Source organism: Ambystoma mexicanum, chromosome 3p (assembly GCF_040938575.1).
Source record: "Ambystoma mexicanum isolate Mex_15411 chromosome 3p, UKY_AmexF1_1, whole genome shotgun sequence".
NCBI lineage: Eukaryota > Metazoa > Chordata > Amphibia > Caudata > Ambystomatidae > Ambystoma > Ambystoma mexicanum.
This window is the reverse complement of record NC_090925.1, coordinates 1139665772-1139682266: the sequence shown is the minus strand read 5'-3', so window position 1 is coordinate 1139682266 and position 16495 is coordinate 1139665772. Positions and strand designations below refer to the sequence as shown.

At 46.7% G+C, this 16495-nt stretch overlaps 1 protein-coding gene across 7 annotated transcripts in view; it reads right to left on the bottom strand.

The window, feature by feature from the left end:
* Positions 1-16495, bottom strand: part of RAPGEF6 (Rap guanine nucleotide exchange factor 6) — a 1719096-nt gene that overhangs the window by 98264 nt on the left and 1604337 nt on the right. For all 7 annotated transcript variants that reach the window (XM_069652531.1, XM_069652536.1, XM_069652533.1 and 4 more), the window contains one exon: positions 14532-14760. In XM_069652531.1, the coding sequence (XP_069508632.1) occupies positions 14532-14760 (229 nt within the window). The remainder of the gene's footprint in view (positions 1-14531; positions 14761-16495) is intronic.

The following is a 16495-nucleotide window of genomic DNA, read 5'->3' as shown; positions in this document are numbered from 1 at the left end:
GCAGCACAGCTGTGGACATTACCTGTCATAGATATGTAATTCGTCGGAGGACCCAATCCCCTCGAAACATCGTTCGCACAATCCTTCAAACAGAAATACAATGAGAGAGTGCAGTGCCGGCACTAGGGATGCAAGATTTATGGGGTACACAAATGGTAAAGAGCAATTACATTTGCCAAATCTCACTTCTCTGGTATGCACTGCTTTCAAAATCCCACTGCTCTGCCTATTTCACTTATATCGGTATCATTGCTGTGCGTCTGGCCCCCGGCAATAGTAGTTCAAAACTGCAACACCACTACGGCTTTGGCTCCCTCACTTTGACTGCATGCCACTCCACGTGTTATTCGCTCACCTCCTCCTCATCCTCCTGCAGCAAGCTGCACCTTATAGATCACCAGTGTGCATGGCAGCTTCTACTACTCTCCCCTTAGCCTCTGTTGGTCCCAATTTCAGTGTCTCTCTCAATATACACAGTAGTTTGAAGACATATAAGAAAAAATGCCATTGAATGAATGCTCCTGTTCTGGCTGTACCAAGTAAAGCCCGTATTTGCCACTGTAGGAATGTGTGCTGGCTGATGCAAGTAAGGCCTGCAATTGCCATCTCAAAAATCCCCAATAGAAGGGTTTGCTTCATGTCCCCTTGAAACACACTGTTGAGTCATATTTCTTTTCAGTGGAAAATGCAGGGATACTGATAAACAGTTATATTAAAATCAAAATTGAAAACACTGGTAAACCCCCCAAAGAAGCTTATAAAAACACTGAAAACCAGTAAAATGCACACACCATCATACGCAAAAGGCAAAGGAGGCCTGGGAAGAAGAGTTTGCATGAAACAGAGGCACTCCCTTAGAGGATTCTCACACCTGCACTCAACAGGAGAGAATGCCTTCCCAGTCTGATTAAAGCGAGCCACAAAGAAAAAAAGGACCCTGTCTGAAGGGTCCAAACTGGACTTCTTTAAAATCCCAGGCAGTGAAATAGAATGCACATCTGCCATGGATGAAGTGATTCCATGTCCGAGAACATCGCTTTCAGCAGCCTGTTCCACGTGTGCAAACAAGCAAATATTTTCCTTCCGGTGGTTATTTATCACTGCCAGGTGTTTTCATTAAGATTCTTGGGCCGATGAATGACTGAAAAGTATTGAAGTGAATTGGGCAGGATTCCATCCTATTAGGAAAGCAGATAACTATGGCGATTCACATAGAAACTATACGAAAATAGGCATCCTGAAGGTTGAGGGACGCTAACCAATCCTGAAGAAGCTGAAGGATCTGATGAACGGTAAACATCAGGAAATTTACATTTTTACTTTTCAGAGAACAAGATCCCAAAAAAGTCCCAGACTAACACCTTTATTTGTAAATAAGCATTTCATAGGTCCTTAACTGGAACTCTTTCTACAGCATAAAAGTGCAAGGTTGGAGGAGGTTGGCTCATGTGGCTTACCACTCCATGAATGGGGGCAGTACCAAGTCAGAGGTAATTGGAACTAAATCTGACAGGAATGGTTCAATCCTGGCACTTACAAGTGCACAAAGGCCTATCTTTAGTTGTGGATATTAGGTGGCGCTGAAAGCGCAACCTTTAAGCCGAAACTATTGTCATTAAAATAAGAGCTTTAACATATGAGCTTGAAATAGGGGCTTTGATTGGGGGTCTCTAATGCTTTTCCATGCCAGATGACATAGGAGGATGGATTTCTGTTTGGCTATGGGTCCCACCCATTTAAGGTCCATCTCCAAGTCAAATTTATATGATTTTCCTCCCATTCTCACCCATCTTCCCTCAAACCACACCCCTTTTTGCACTCTTTACATGCATTTGTATTATTTACTGAATGTGTCAGGTAGTTAGTCCCAAAAAGGTGGCCGCCATGTGTTAATGGCATTAAAAAGTTATTTGACTTAATTGATGCTTTTAAAAATACTTACTGTATCTTTTAAGTTATGGCATTGCAAAACCCAAGAATCAGGGGTTAGTGGCTATCATGACCCCTGGTATGCAGAGATACTTGCTGTGGGCAGAACGCCCAGGAGTCAGGTTACTAATAACTAGGGCACGTTTCAACTGCATTACACTGCGGGCAGTGAGTGGTGGCAGCATGGCCTGGGGAAGAGTGTGGACAGGTCTTGCCCCATATGCGAAACGCTGTCTGAGGACCTTGCGCACTTGGTATTTTTTTTGTCCCACATATGCAAGGGCCAGAGGTTTGTTTTTACAGCCCCTATTGCAGGAACTGGGTTGTGTGCAGTACCAACCAACATTGATATATATTTTGTGGGCAGAGTCTCTGCGAGTGGGCTGGTCTCTGCTAACATTTCAGAAATCTGCACTTTACTCAGGGAAAAGAAGCTGAGTATTGAGCTCTGAAGAGAGTGTAGGTTCACCTAGAAATGTATGCATCATAACGTATAAACTGTGTAGTTTGTATGTTATTAGCTGCAGCTTTTATCATGTTGTAATTGGAAACTGTACCAAATATCAACTGTATTCTTTATATCCTGCATTGTTTTATATTTTGTACTGTTTATGGAATGTTTTGTGCATATCCGAATAAACATGATGATGAAGTTGTTACATATTGTAAAGTAATTGGTTTTCAAAATAAAGAAGCTAATGTTAAAGATACGTGTTTTGTAAAATGGCTTTTAAAGCGCGCATGTCGTGATTTGTGGGTTGTGTTTGAGTGTCTTGTGATGTAAACACGACCCGATTGGTTCAAGCCTTAGAGAAGAAAAAAAAATGCTCCAAACTTATATATTACGTTGGTGACGGACACTGACCGTCACCTACTCTTAATGATTGTGCCCAGCACGCTACCTCACAATATTTCAAAATAATGCACGGATGACAGCTGCCGATTTTCCTAGTGGTACACTAGTCCTGCCGCTATTGGTCCTCCTCCCGGCATTCCCACCCATCCTTGGTTTGGAGGAGAGGGCTTCACGCAAAACATTCAACGACTGCCAACCACAACATAGCTGCCACAACTTCATCCCCCAATGTGTGCAGCGAAGAATGACACATCTTCCTACGGTCCAGAATTCGTCACTCCCACTTCCCCCGAGCAGCCCGATGGTGGCAGGCGCCAGAAGCAGGTAATGGGACCGTGCAGCGATAGGAGCTGCCATAGGGTGAGGGCGCGAGTGTTGAAGCTGTCTGAGCCCCGAGGTGCCGCACTGCCCACTTTCTCTTTCGGGACCAATGCTCACTGTTTCTCTGGTGATTACATAGGCTGAGTAGTGGGGGTTCCCCCCCAGCTCTTGACCCTGTTGTGCTGTGCCCTGACCCAGAAATGATGAAGCGTGCACAGCTCTGTTTGCGTGGAAAAATAAGTGGCCGTAGGCCTTTTTATTTACATACAATAATGGCACTGTACACTGGTTATGACAACTGTACAGTAGCTAAACACTTTTTGGGCCCTCGTGTCCAGGGGTTGGGATGCCCCCCTTCCTTTAGCCTCCCTTTCGTTGTCCTGTGGCATCCTTTCCTGGACACGTGCCGCCGCCTACGACTTTTTCTTCTACCGTGTACCGTGAAAAAGTACTCGGCGTTCCTGCTCCGGCTTCCTCTTTTCTTTTTTGCAGGGCGGGTTGGGTGGAAAAACGAATCCTTTACCGCCTTATCCAGGCCCTGGGAGCTTACCCGAGTGAGGTGAGCTCCTAACCTGGTTGTGCCTTGGTCCTGCTTCTCTGGGGTATTTGTACCCCTTCCACCTTTGTTGTGCTGATTACGGGCCGTTGGTGCTCCTTCCTGTCCTCCCCACCCCCCTTTGTTACTTCTCTCACCTTGCCTCTATCTTTTGGTGTGTCTCTTTGCGCGCCGCGGGTGGGGGCGCCGCCTGGCTGCCCCTCCCTTTTTCTTTCCTGCTTGTTGTGTTCCCCCACCCTGCGCCTAACCCCCCAGGCCCTCCATCGTGCCGCACTTCGTGCAGCACGGGGCCTGGGGCATAGGCTGAGTAGTGGGGGTTCCCCCCCAGCTCTTGACCCTGTTGTGCTGTGCCCTGACCCAGAAATGATGAAGCGTGCACAGCTCTGTTTGCGTGGAAAAATTAGTGGCCGTAGGCCTTTTTATTTACATACAATAATGGCACTGTACACTGGTTATGACAACTGTACAGTAGCTAAACACTTTTTGGGCCCTCGTGTCCAGGGGTTGGGATGCCCCCCTTCCTTTAGCCTCCCTTTCGTTGTCCTGTGGCATCCTTTCCTGGACACGTGCCGCCACGCCTGAGGGGTTGCTTGTCTAAACCGCTCAGGTCCCCCCAAAACAGTGACCCTGCTGCCCTACCTATTTGCAACCCTGTGCCGCTAGCGCTGAAAAAATGTTGTCCGCAAATCTGCCCCAGCCTTGATCTGCCCAACCCTTTGTTGGATAAGTGCACACTGTCCTGATGGAACCACTCTGGGTCATTTTGAGACAGCCCATGTTTTATGAAGTGTAACCCCGTGCTCCTACAATATTTCCCTACAGCTTTGTTTAGCTTTTCCCGTGCCGTCTCAATGGCCTGCCGTCAGCGTGCCCCATACCAAGTTCTGCGGGTAATTATTTCGGACATGAAAATTTCGGTATTCCACCGACATTGGGCTATTGCCCTTAATGACTCGCATATGCTGTGCGTCAGCCCGCCCCTATTGGTATACTAACCTTGCTTTTTGCCTGGCCCTCCCCATCTATCGTGTTACGGGCCATTAGTTCCCCTGCCCTGAAAAACCCCATGCTATGACTCGGCCCAGCTTTTCTTTCTCCCTTTGGCCAATGCCTCTTCCCAACATTCACCCCTTTTTGCCGAAATTACGCCCACATCCTGCGCTCCTGTTTCCACCACTGCATTTATTACCCGCTTCTCGTACTGCTTACCTGTTTTGTACATTAGGGCGTTCCTTGCTCGCTTGTTTATGACCCGTCCTGTATCCTCTTTCCCTTTTGAGTTAACCTTTGTAGTCAACCGTACTTTCCTTTCCAGGTTTTTAATGGACTTTTCTTTTTCCTTTTGGCCAATGCCTCTTCCAAACCTTCACACACTTTCTCTGCCGCACTTAGTTTTTATTTTTTTTTTTTTTTAGTTTTTTTTTACATTGCACTCCCCTGCGTTCTTGCTTTTTTAGCGTTAACCTTGTAGTTAACCGTTCTTATCCTTCCAGAGCTTTTCGTGGACATTTCCACTTTTCCTTTTCCCTTTGGCCAATGCCCTTACCAAGCATTCGCACCTTTTTTATTTATTTTTTTATTATTTTTATTTTTTTTTATTTTTTTGAGTTAACCTTAAAGTCAACCGTTCTTCCCTTTTCAGAGTTTTTGATGGGACCCATGCCTTCTTTGGCGTGGGCGTTTTCTCCTTTCTGGTGCCCGGCCTTAGCTCCCTGCACTTCTCGCCACTGAAAATGCGCCAAGGTGACCGCTACAGTTTTAATACAGCTGGGCATGATGCACCCCCTTTACTCGCCCCGTGCACCACTGCCATGTTATCCGACTGCACTGCTATTTCTTTTTTATTCAGCACCCCTCCCGCTGCACGTAATGCTACCCAGCTAGTGAACAATTCCCGCCGTATTTAGCTTTTCAGCTAATGCTTGCCGTTCTGTCACGGTGGCCTTGTTCCTCCCTTTTAGCAGACTGCCCCTTGCCGGACTGAACCTCCCCTCTATCCATATGCCATGAGCTGGCACGCCCCATATGTAGACATATGTCCCTGAAATATTCCTCCTCCTCTTGCATACCTAGCCATTTCTGTGCTTCCTTTTTTCCTGATCAACTCTTCTTTTAATACGTTAAATATGTCAGGTTAAAAAGGTCCCATCCCATATCCGGAAAGCAATCCATTTCTCCTCTAAACTCGTGCTCCTCTTCATTCCATGCATCCCCCCTGCATGCCTTGTATACTTTTACCGCCCTCTGCTGCTATGCTACCAATGCTATCCCGTCCTCTGGGAATTTCTGTAATATAATGGTGGGCATTTGTCTGGAAGGCAGTCATCCAGCTGTCGAAGCTCTTTACTACTGTTGCCCTCCTCAGTACACCTTCCTGCCACTGGTTCTGCTGTTGCTCCTATAGGTCCTATTGGCTGTGGGTTGGTACCTTGCGGTACCCCTCCTGAGTTTGGCACTATTTGTGCCCCCTGAAGTGTTGGGGCCGGAGTCCCTCTGGGTTCCGACCCTGCCTCCCCCTCCTTGTTTGCTACACCTTTCCATTTATCCTATGCCTTCCAATGCTCCCCTTCCTCATTATCGCTGCTCTCTGTTTCGGATGATGGAGCCCCTTGCCCACTACCTCTTTGTTCTCTAAGGTGGATTTTAGATTATTTGGGGTGTTCCGAGACCCTTGTTATTCTATTTGTAGTCACTTCTGTAATCGTTTTGGCAGTATTGCTTTCTATAATATCCACCCGCACTTTGCTCCCTGGTGTCCCATTTCTCCTTTAAAACCTTAAATATGTACAGGTTGAAGTTTTCCTCATTCCAACCTGAATCTGGGAAGCAAACCATTTCTTTCTTACATTCTTGGTCCTATTCTTTCCGTACTTCCCCCCCCCCTAAATGCTTTGTAACTTCAATACTCTCTGCTGGCATTTCACCAACGGTACCCCGTCCTCTGGGTATTTTTGCCGTATAATAGTGGACATTATTTGAAAAACCGCCATCCATTTAAAAAACTCTTTGGTACCTTAATAAGCCTTTCTCATCCTCCCTCTATTGATGCAATCTGTCTTCTCTTTTGGCATTCTAGCAGGGCAAGTCTGATGCTCTACCGACTGAGCTATCCGGGCCCTTCACAAAAATATCTCTGAACTCTTTTCTCCCTATTTTCTCCTTTACTTTCTCCCTAATGTGCCATGACTGTGCCTTCATGGACCGGCCTTGGGTGTCCTTACCAACCGTGGGCCTACCATACTGGGTCACCCTCCTTTCCTGCTGTGCCAGTGCGGCGCCCTGCTGGGACTATGACTGTCCCTTGTATTGGTACGTGGGTGAACCCTACGGGTGTCACCGGTAAGCTAGGGTTCGCCCCCTGGTGCTGGCTCCGACCTCTCTGTCCCGTTACTCCCTTTAGCACCCCCTTGTGCCGTCGGGGATATGTTGCTCTGCCACCCTCTCTACTCCTAAAATTCTGCTCCCTTGATCTGTCATATGGAGTCTCGTATCTCCTGTTGTACCTATACTCGTTACCATAATCATTCTGAACATATTGTTTCCTATAATAGCTCTACCATGCTTGTGCCTTTAAGGACCGACCCTGCGCATCCTTGCCTATAGTTGGTCTGCCATATTTAGTCATCACTGAGGTAGGCTCTGTTATTACGCTACGGGCGGCTCTGTCGTAGTTACTGCTGCATTGGCAGGTGACCCCTGGGGACCCGTATTTTGTGGAAGCCCTTGTGGTATTGGATCCCCGCTGTCTGTTGGCCCTTGACCTGCCTTATCTGCTTTCTGCTTTTCTTTACTTATTACCCCTTTTGTTTTCACCCATGCTAACCCCCCCTTGCAGGTGATCCCTCTCCTCATCCTCCCTACTATTTGCATCAGATGCCACATTTTAGTACTCCTTCCTTCTCCCTTTGTTGGCTCTGGGCGACTTACCCTGAGCCGTGATACCTGCATTTAACACTTTCACCATTTTGTTAATATTGTTATTCAATTTTACGATACCTTTCATGGTTCCTTTCTTCCGTTTTATCTTAGGGCTCTTGTGGCTCCCTTGCGATCTCTCTTAACCTCTTTTGGTCTTGTGGTACTGCCGCTTCTTCGTCGCTGCCAGCGGATTCCTCAAGCAGCAGAGGCGACATTGCCCTAGCCCTTTCTTCCGACTGTACCACATTCATTACCCACTGCGCTCCATCTTCCTTTTCAGCCTTTTTGGCCCCTGCACTGAATTCCTGTGCTCTTCTTGCTCTTTCTTCTTGTGGCTCCCTTGAGATCTCTCTTAACCTCTTTTGGCCCTGTGGTACTGCAGCTTCTTCGTCGCTGCCAGCGGATTCCTCAAGCAGCAGAGGCGACATTGCCCTAGCCCTTTCTTCCGACTGCACCACCTTCATTACCCACTGCGCTCCATCTTCCTTCTCTGCCTTTTTGGCCCATGCACTGAATTCCTGTGCTCTTCTTGCTCTTTCTTCTTGTGGCTCCCTTGAGATCTCTCTTAACTTCTTTTGGCCTTGTGGTACTGCAGCTTCTTCGTTGCTGCCAGCGGATTCCTCAAGCAGCAGAGGCGACATTGCCTTAGCCCTTTCTTCCGACTGTACCACCTTCATTACCCACTGCGCTCCATATTCCTTCTCGGCCTTTTTGGCCCATGCACTGAATTCCTGTGCTCTTCTTAGTTTTTCTTCCATCCTTCCACTTTTTTGACCAATGTTCAAAATTGAAAAACTCAGGGATCAGCCTGTGATTTTGCTGTTCTTTTCCACCTGGCTCTAACCACTGGGCTATACTGCCAGCTTGGGTTAGTGCCTGGCTTCATGAATCAAAATGCTTGTTGCCGTGGCCGCTCTCTGCCTGTGGCACCACTGCCTGCTGCGGCGCGTTATCCGGGGCGTTTGTTTTTTTTTTTTTAATCACTTCCTGTTGGCCGCCGTTGGAGTGTTAGCGTGAACCGCCACCTTCCTGATGCCAGCTGACGCCCCTCCTTCCTGCTCCACCACTTTTGTTTTTATGTGCTGTGGCTTTAAGGCCTTATCTAGCCCCGCCTCCAAGGCGCGACGTTCCGCGTGTGCCTGCTTCCTGACGCTGGCCGGCTGCTTCCGCTTTGCTCATCGCCGCCACGGCCTGGGTTTCCCGATGTCCGCTTCCTTCACTCCGCAGCCTGGTTTCCCCCGATGTCCGTTGTGCGGTCTTCTTTTTTCTTCCCGCCGCTCCGGCTTCCCGGGTCCTCCGCTGCTCTCACCGCTTCTCCCAGCGTTCCGCTCTTCTCAGCTAGGTCCGCTGAACGCGGTGTGGTAGGTCTTCCTCCTTCCGTCACCGCCTCTCGCCAGCCGGGGTCCTGCTCTTCTCAGCTGGGTCCGCTGAACGCGGTGTGGTAGGTCTTCCTCCTTCCGTCCCCGCCTCTCGCCAGCCGGGGTCCCGCTCTTCTCCGCTGGGTCCGCTGAACGCGGTGTGGTAGGTCTTCCTCCTTCCGTCACCGCCTCTCGCCAGCCGGGGTCCAGCTCTTCTCAGCTGGGTCCGCTGAACGCGGTGTGGTAGGTCTTCCTCCTTCCGTCCCCGCCTCTCGCCAGCCGGGGTCCCGCTCTTCTCCGCTGGGTCCGCTGAACGCGGTGTGGTAGGTCTTCCTCCTTCCGTCACCGCCTCTCGCCAGCCGGGGTCCCGCTCTTCTCAGCTGGGTCCGCTGAACGCGGTGTGGTAGGTCTTCCTCCTTCCGTCCCCGCCTCTCGCCAGCCGGGGTCCCGCTCTTCTCCGCTGGGTCCGCTGAACGCGGTGTGGTAGTTCTTCCTCCTTCCGTCCCCGCCTCTCGCCAGCCGGGGTCCCGCTCTTCTCTGCTGGGTCTGCTGACGCGATGTGTTTCGGTCTTCCCACGCAGATCCGGCTTCCCGGGTCCTCTGCTGCTATCACCGCTTCTCGTCAGCCGGGGTCCTGCTCTTCTCCGCTGGGTCCGTTTACACGATGCTCCCCTGGATCCGTTGTCCCCACGAGGTTGGTCTTCCTTTCTCTTCGTTCCGCGACCGTTCTTCCCGCCGTTTAAACCCGCAGAGGTGAAAACGACCAGGGAAACGCTCTCAAATCCGCTTAAGCCCGCAGAGGCAAAACGAAATGAAAGCAAAGCAAAAACGAATCCTTTACCGCCTTATCCAGGCCCTGGGAGCTTACCCGAGTGAGGTGAGCTCCTAACCTGGTTGTGCCTTGGTCCTGCTTCTCTGGGGTATTTGTACCCCTTCCACCTTTGTTGTGCTGATTACGGGCCGTTGGTGCTCCTTCCTGTCCTCCCCACCCCCCTTTGTTACTTCTCTCACCTTGCCTCTATCTTTTGGTGTGTCTCTTTGCTCGCTGCGGGTGGGGGCGCCGCCTGGCTGCCCCTCCCTTTTTCTTTCCTGCTTGTTGTGTTCCCCCACCCTGCGCCTAACCCCCCAGGCCCTCCATCGCGCCGCACTTCGTGCAGCACGGGGCCTGGGGCACTTGCATTAGCCAAACATTCCCCAGCATAGAACACTGCTAAATGCTGCAGATAGCTGTGCCTTAGTCTCAGGAACATCTCATTTTTCTTTGAGGTGGAGGGTGAGGTATTGGTGGACATTCGCGCTACCAAATATAAAGACCGTGCATTTTGGAAACCTGAAAAAGTTTCTTCCTTGTAGCGGTCTATTGCCAAATCCGGCAATTTTACAATCTTATGCAGCGCTTTCTGCAGCAGTCGCGTGGCTTCTTAGCGCTGCAAAAAAGTAAAACATTGACACTTTTATCCAACGTACAGGCGCTCATTGTATCTACCGAGAAGGGTTGAAATGCTAGGTCGCTCACCCGTCAAAAGTGCATGCAACCTTAAAGTCGCATGCACATTTCTGCCCTGCGGCGTGCGCCAATCCACAGACCTGTGCACGGCCGCTTTATTCCGTCAGCAAGTACAGCGGTGGAATCTCGGGGAGAGGGTGGGTGGGTGGGTGGATGTGCGAGTGTGTTCTTGCATTCTTCGATTGCGCCAGAGGGTAAAAAGCAGAGACAAGCAGCGACACGTCCCACATACTGGGGCCGGCATCGATCAAGCGCGGGCTGTATTAATCAGAAAGCGAGGGTATCGAAAACTTGGAAAAACACGGCCAAATATTGCCAAATTGCTTGCTTCCCCAACCAGCTTTAATGCTGCAGCGCTACGTATGCGCAGTAAATTTGCAAAACCAAAAAAAGCATGTTTTTTGTTTCCATCGCATTTTGGTACTAGTTTTCCACTCATGATGGGACGTTTCTTTCATTGAACGAATTTCTTAAAGGCTTTAGATTTTTGTCATTATGATATGTGTACTTTTCACAGTTCTGTATTCCTCTTTCGGCCTTAAAGTATACACATACTGCAATACATGGTAATGCAAGCCTAATCATTCACCTTCTAACACACACACACCCTTGTAGCTTATAATTAGGAACATTGTACAACAAAAGTAAAATTCCTAAAGCGAGGGACAACCTAAGGTTTGTCATTCATGCATGTCAAGCAGATGTGGAAAATAATTGGGCAGTTTAAAAAGAGGGCAGTGGGTCATTTTGTTTCCGCAGTGAACTGTTGATGGTGAAGCTGCGAGGGCTTTCAGCTGCAAAAGCCCACATCAGCTACTATCACCCAAACAAGGCTACTTTAGGGAGACTTGCTGCTTTTCACAATGGACAAAGGACTGCCCTTTCCAATGCACAAAGATGTTGGCCTTATTGCTAGATTTAGGGGAGTGATGTGTTCGACCGACTACCCTCCTAATGATGGTTCTCTGTAGGTGAGTGGTGGCTGAAACCCCCCCACCCCTCCCAGAAGTGCAAAGCCATGGGCAGTCACGCAGGCGACACCTGCCTTCTGATGGCTGCATAACCTACCTTTTACAAATGAAAGCCCACAATTGGAAAACCCATGTATGAGCGTCTGTCCCTGCACACAGACCTCTTTATGGGAGGGGAAAAGGGGCATATATCCCGGGCCTCACCCTGGGTGTGCACCCCCACATGGCTGCATGATTAAAAGCAGCCATTGGTCATTTTTAAAAACATTTGTATAAAACATACCAGGATCGATTATGGTGCACTACTGAGGTTGCAAGCCTGCCGCCAGGCTGTTGCTGAAAAGTACATTTAGCTTGGATCAGTTAATCCTGTAAAGCTTTTTGTATTGACTGTCCTACACACACTTTGTCCATTCACAACAGTACAACTGAACTCTAGTAGTTTTCTCACGCTTCTGTAGGGAATACATAGATTGCCTGCTATTCTAGCCATGATTGTTCAGTTTGTTAAGCACTCATTAAATAGTATTTATATGTCGGATCACAGCACCAAAGTCTCAGCCTTTCCTACAAGTCTTAGGTTGCTAATACAAATATACTTTTGTGATTGTAACACTTACTGTGTGCTACCCAGCAACCCTCCAGGTGTTACCAGCAACAACAAAAAAGCCTGCGCTGATTCGGTCTTCTCCAACTCCCACCTTTGCTCTCAGTCCTTACTTTTTCTCTCATGCTTCCTCTCACACTCACTTTTTCTCTTACTTTCTCACCGTTTCTCGCTCGTATTTCCTCTTGCTCTTCATCGATGGCACCCTCTATCAATGACTTCCTCTCTTGCTCTATTCCCTTTCTCATTTCATTGCACACCTGCACCCCTTAACGCATACTCCTTCAAAACTTTGCACTCTCCTCCTTGCACCCTGGTGCCTATAATTGCAAAATGCAAAGAACAGCATTAAACGCCAAAACTATTGGCGTTGCCAATGCTTGTTTAAATAGTGTTCAGTCGAGAAGCTGCAGCATCAGTCATAACTAGAACCATTGCAAGAACTACTATTGAAGCAGCTCCGGCTGTTGTATGATCTGTTGGGGGGATGCATTGAAAAGGAGAAATTAATAAATGGATGAGGCTTCTGGGGAGTCGTAAAGGCTTGGGGATTTCACTGTGGATCTACAGCTTTTACATTTCTCTACCAACATGTTTCGCTAGATAAAAAGTTGCTTGCTCCTAAAAGGCAAGTCAAATAGATTTTGAATATCTAGAAAAAAATAAGAAGCCAGCTTCCATAAATGTCTGCTAATGATTATCGAGTTGCCAAATGAATCACCCTGAAAGTCGATGGTGTCAAGACTGCTTTGCAACATCTGTGACTATTTCAAGAAATGTTCTCTGGAAAACAATGATTTCCATTGAGCCACATGTTATAGGGTGCAAGTATCTTTCATACATTGTGATTGTGTGTTTTGTTGATCTGCCACTGAGGGAACTCCTTTGGTGCAAGACGGACTTAACAAGGGAGGGGCAAAATAAATCCCAACCATTAAGACTTTTATAAATCTTCATCCAGGAATTGAGGACAGGTGAAGGAGTAGGGCTGGAGGTGCAGAGGTTAAATGGGCGAATATATATATATGGCTCCACTGAGGGTTCAACAAAATTAAGATGTCCCATGCATGTACTGTCGGTTTCCCCTTTATGCAGAACAGTGTTCCTTGAAGGGCACGATCATAGGTTTTGTAGCGGTATGGATTTTACCAAAAAGCGTGAGACCAACATGGATATAGAAGGAAACTGGTCAACTAACAGAACCCAATAATTTACCAGCTTTCCTGGATACCTAACCTTTTCATAGTTTGTCATATGACAGATCTACCTGCTTTGTTAGGGACTGTACAGAAGCATAGAATATGTTGAACATTTACCTTTTTTTCTAGTTTTCAACTAGAAGCAGCGATTGCTTCACTTTGCACCTATCCACCACTCTGTATCGTTTGAGTGTGTACACTGATATTGCCAATTTGGACCACTTTGAAAAAATATCTAATTAGTACATTGTACAATTACGTGTATACACCGAATTACGATTCTCAATAGTGTCTTTTGTGACAACTGGTGGCAGCCGGGTTGCATTCCATGCACAAGCTACATCCATCCATAATACCAATGACCAATGGCGTATGGTTTGCGTGCTTCTTTCCAAATGTGCAATTATTTACAAATCTGCATCCTTACTCAAATATAGACATTGGAGAAGGGGGATAGTGCAGGAGGAGGAGGTGGCGGTACCAGTGTTTCTCAGGCCCAGAATCATAGTCATCAAACAGGTTGGCCTGGGAGGGAATTAAAACCATCCTTCTACCGTACTCCGATATATATCACTCTGTGAAGACTACGTGATATCTAATCTTCTATTTTATACCGGATGATGTTCCTCAACACAGTAATTCTACTTAAGGAAATTGCAGGTGTATCTTAATGTTTCTGCACAGAGAATACAAGCTAGTCCAGCTTCAATCTTAAAACGGGTTTCAGCATGTGTGGATGATAAATGAATGTATAAAGCTTTCCAACACATCACTTCCTTTTGTTTTTTTCCCACACGTTCAGCCTTGTAGCTCTTTGTGAGCTAAAATGGGCTGGAAGGGGTGCTAAAATGAAATCACTGCAAAAATAAGGAAAATTAGTATAGCTTAAGACTGGTAAGAACTAAAAAATAAATGGTGTAATTCAAAACAAGTTCATATTGTATCATGCTTTAAAAACTAAAAATAAAATGGTAAGGAGTCGAAAACAAATTCAATCAGACTGCTTTCAATTCACCAAAGTCTTCAGTCCATTGCATCTCTCAGGAATTGAATCAACACCTGTTGCAGAAAAAACTGGTAATTAACAACAATACATAAAGTTCACATAATGAAAAAATTAAAACCATTGCCCCTTTTTAGCTACACTTATGCATCCCATGGTTGTGACAACATCACAGAGAAAACAATCGTTAATCAAGCGTTAAATGTTGTATTTCATTGGAAGAAAGCAAGCGGTGACCCAAGGGTGAGCTTGCAAATAGGGATTATGTATTTTTTAACGGGACAATAAACGCACACCTGTCCTTACCCGGTATGTGGCTGGTTGTGGATGGCCACTGTCTGATGGTGGTCTCTCTTTTCAGGGGCGCCTGGTGAATCCATTACTATGTGAGTGTGGGGTGGCAGCCTTTCCTCCTGTAGGGCAGCAGACATGGAGTCGACAGAGCAGTTGCTAACTATGCTGGATCTTGACGAGATCTCACTGTGGCTCGAGTCTGAGAAGTTATCAGATTTGGTGGATGGTATCAGGGTATAGCCTAAATAGAAATAAAAAGCCTCCATTTAGCAAAACAATACAAAGCACCATAAACGATGCAAACACACAACTTACAACAAGGATTTTTTTCTTTTATAATGCAGTCATTTTGATCTCATTTTAGAAAGCAAACTGCTTTTTTGGTGCCACAGCCATTCCTTAAAATATTAAAATATATAAAACCACAAATGGAGCACAAAACCACCTCCTGTGATTTTGAACACCAATCCCATATGCACAAAAGCAGCACGATGGCAATCTGTGAATGACTGCTGGAGCAGGTGACTTGTAATCCCAAATCCCATTTTACTTTCAGCTGGCATGGCATGTATTCATGAACTAATAGTACCTGGGTAAAATCGTGACACCAGTAGAGGTCACCAGCCTCAAATTACCCATACAGTAGTGCCTTCATACACCAGTCCAGAGTAAACAGAGAGAAAAAGAAAAAACTCATCAGCAGGTATCTCGTTGTAATCTTAACCTTTGCTAAGCCACATAGCAATAGTGAAAATCGACTGTCAAAGTATTTACAGAACAAAAACACAATGGCACACCAACTCACAAGGGCACAACCTCAAAACCAAACAAATCCACTTTAACATCTCCAAAAGGAGTATGCCACACAACAAGCAGACAGCAGTGGAAGTGGCCTCAACAATGTAAGTAGGTCACTCAAGGCCATATTTCTAAACCGATTCAAAAGTACCAAGACAAGAAAATCTGATGGACCTCCATTATTATTTTATGAAACTTGGGCCTACCACTATTCCAAAAACATTGTAACCACAGGAAGATTCACAGCACACATGGAAAGAAAGCCCTTCTCAGCCGTACTCTTCCTGTGGATGCAAACTGCATGGACTAAATCAACAAGTACTCATTCCAGTGCATTACAAATGACAAATGTACTTCGCTGCCTCAAACTACAAAACCTACACTAGTGCACCAATAAGTAAAATGTGTTCATTTTTAGCCTAACACAACAAAACAAAACTTTAGGAATCTACAAATACGCTTAAAACAGATGATCTACAAACAATATTACTGCTCAACAAGCAAAGCCAAAAAGACATGCTAAGGAGGCATCAAAATATGCAATCAACACTAGTCTTTGGAAAGTGATAATTCACTCTTGGCAAGTATAACATGGCTTGCTGTGTGCATGTAGAGAAATGAGGGGGCAGTGACCTTTTATGACTGGCTAGTAACGTAAAACTTGACATTTCTAGCCCTGATATCAAGTAAAAGAAAACTAGTGAGGGTATAATTCTAAACAATTTCCCATACTCAATGGAGCAGTGTGGGGAGAAAGCAGGTCTACAAAGAAATGTAGGACTAAGAGTGCAGGGTAGCGTGACACTAACTTACAGGACTGATCGGGGCTTACAGGACACATGTTATTATAGACAGCCAATGCTCACTTACTAACCCTTCGACCATCCCCCACACACACTTACACCAGCTGTTGGAAAGTTGTGAGCCTCTGCCAGGTAAGAAGGGATAGATTATGGTGATGAATGTCACAACTCCATTCTTGTCTTAAATGTAAAATACCTTGGTTTCATGCTAAACCCGAATGTATACTTTACCAAATTAAAATACTTTGTGGCAAACTACCCTACCTTACCTTGAGCACAGACAGTAGGGTAGTCAAAGGAACCAATGTCTGCCCCAAGTTAGTGGACAATGGACCCAGAGAAAGTATCTGTGCGATTCCCTGACCACCCGCACTG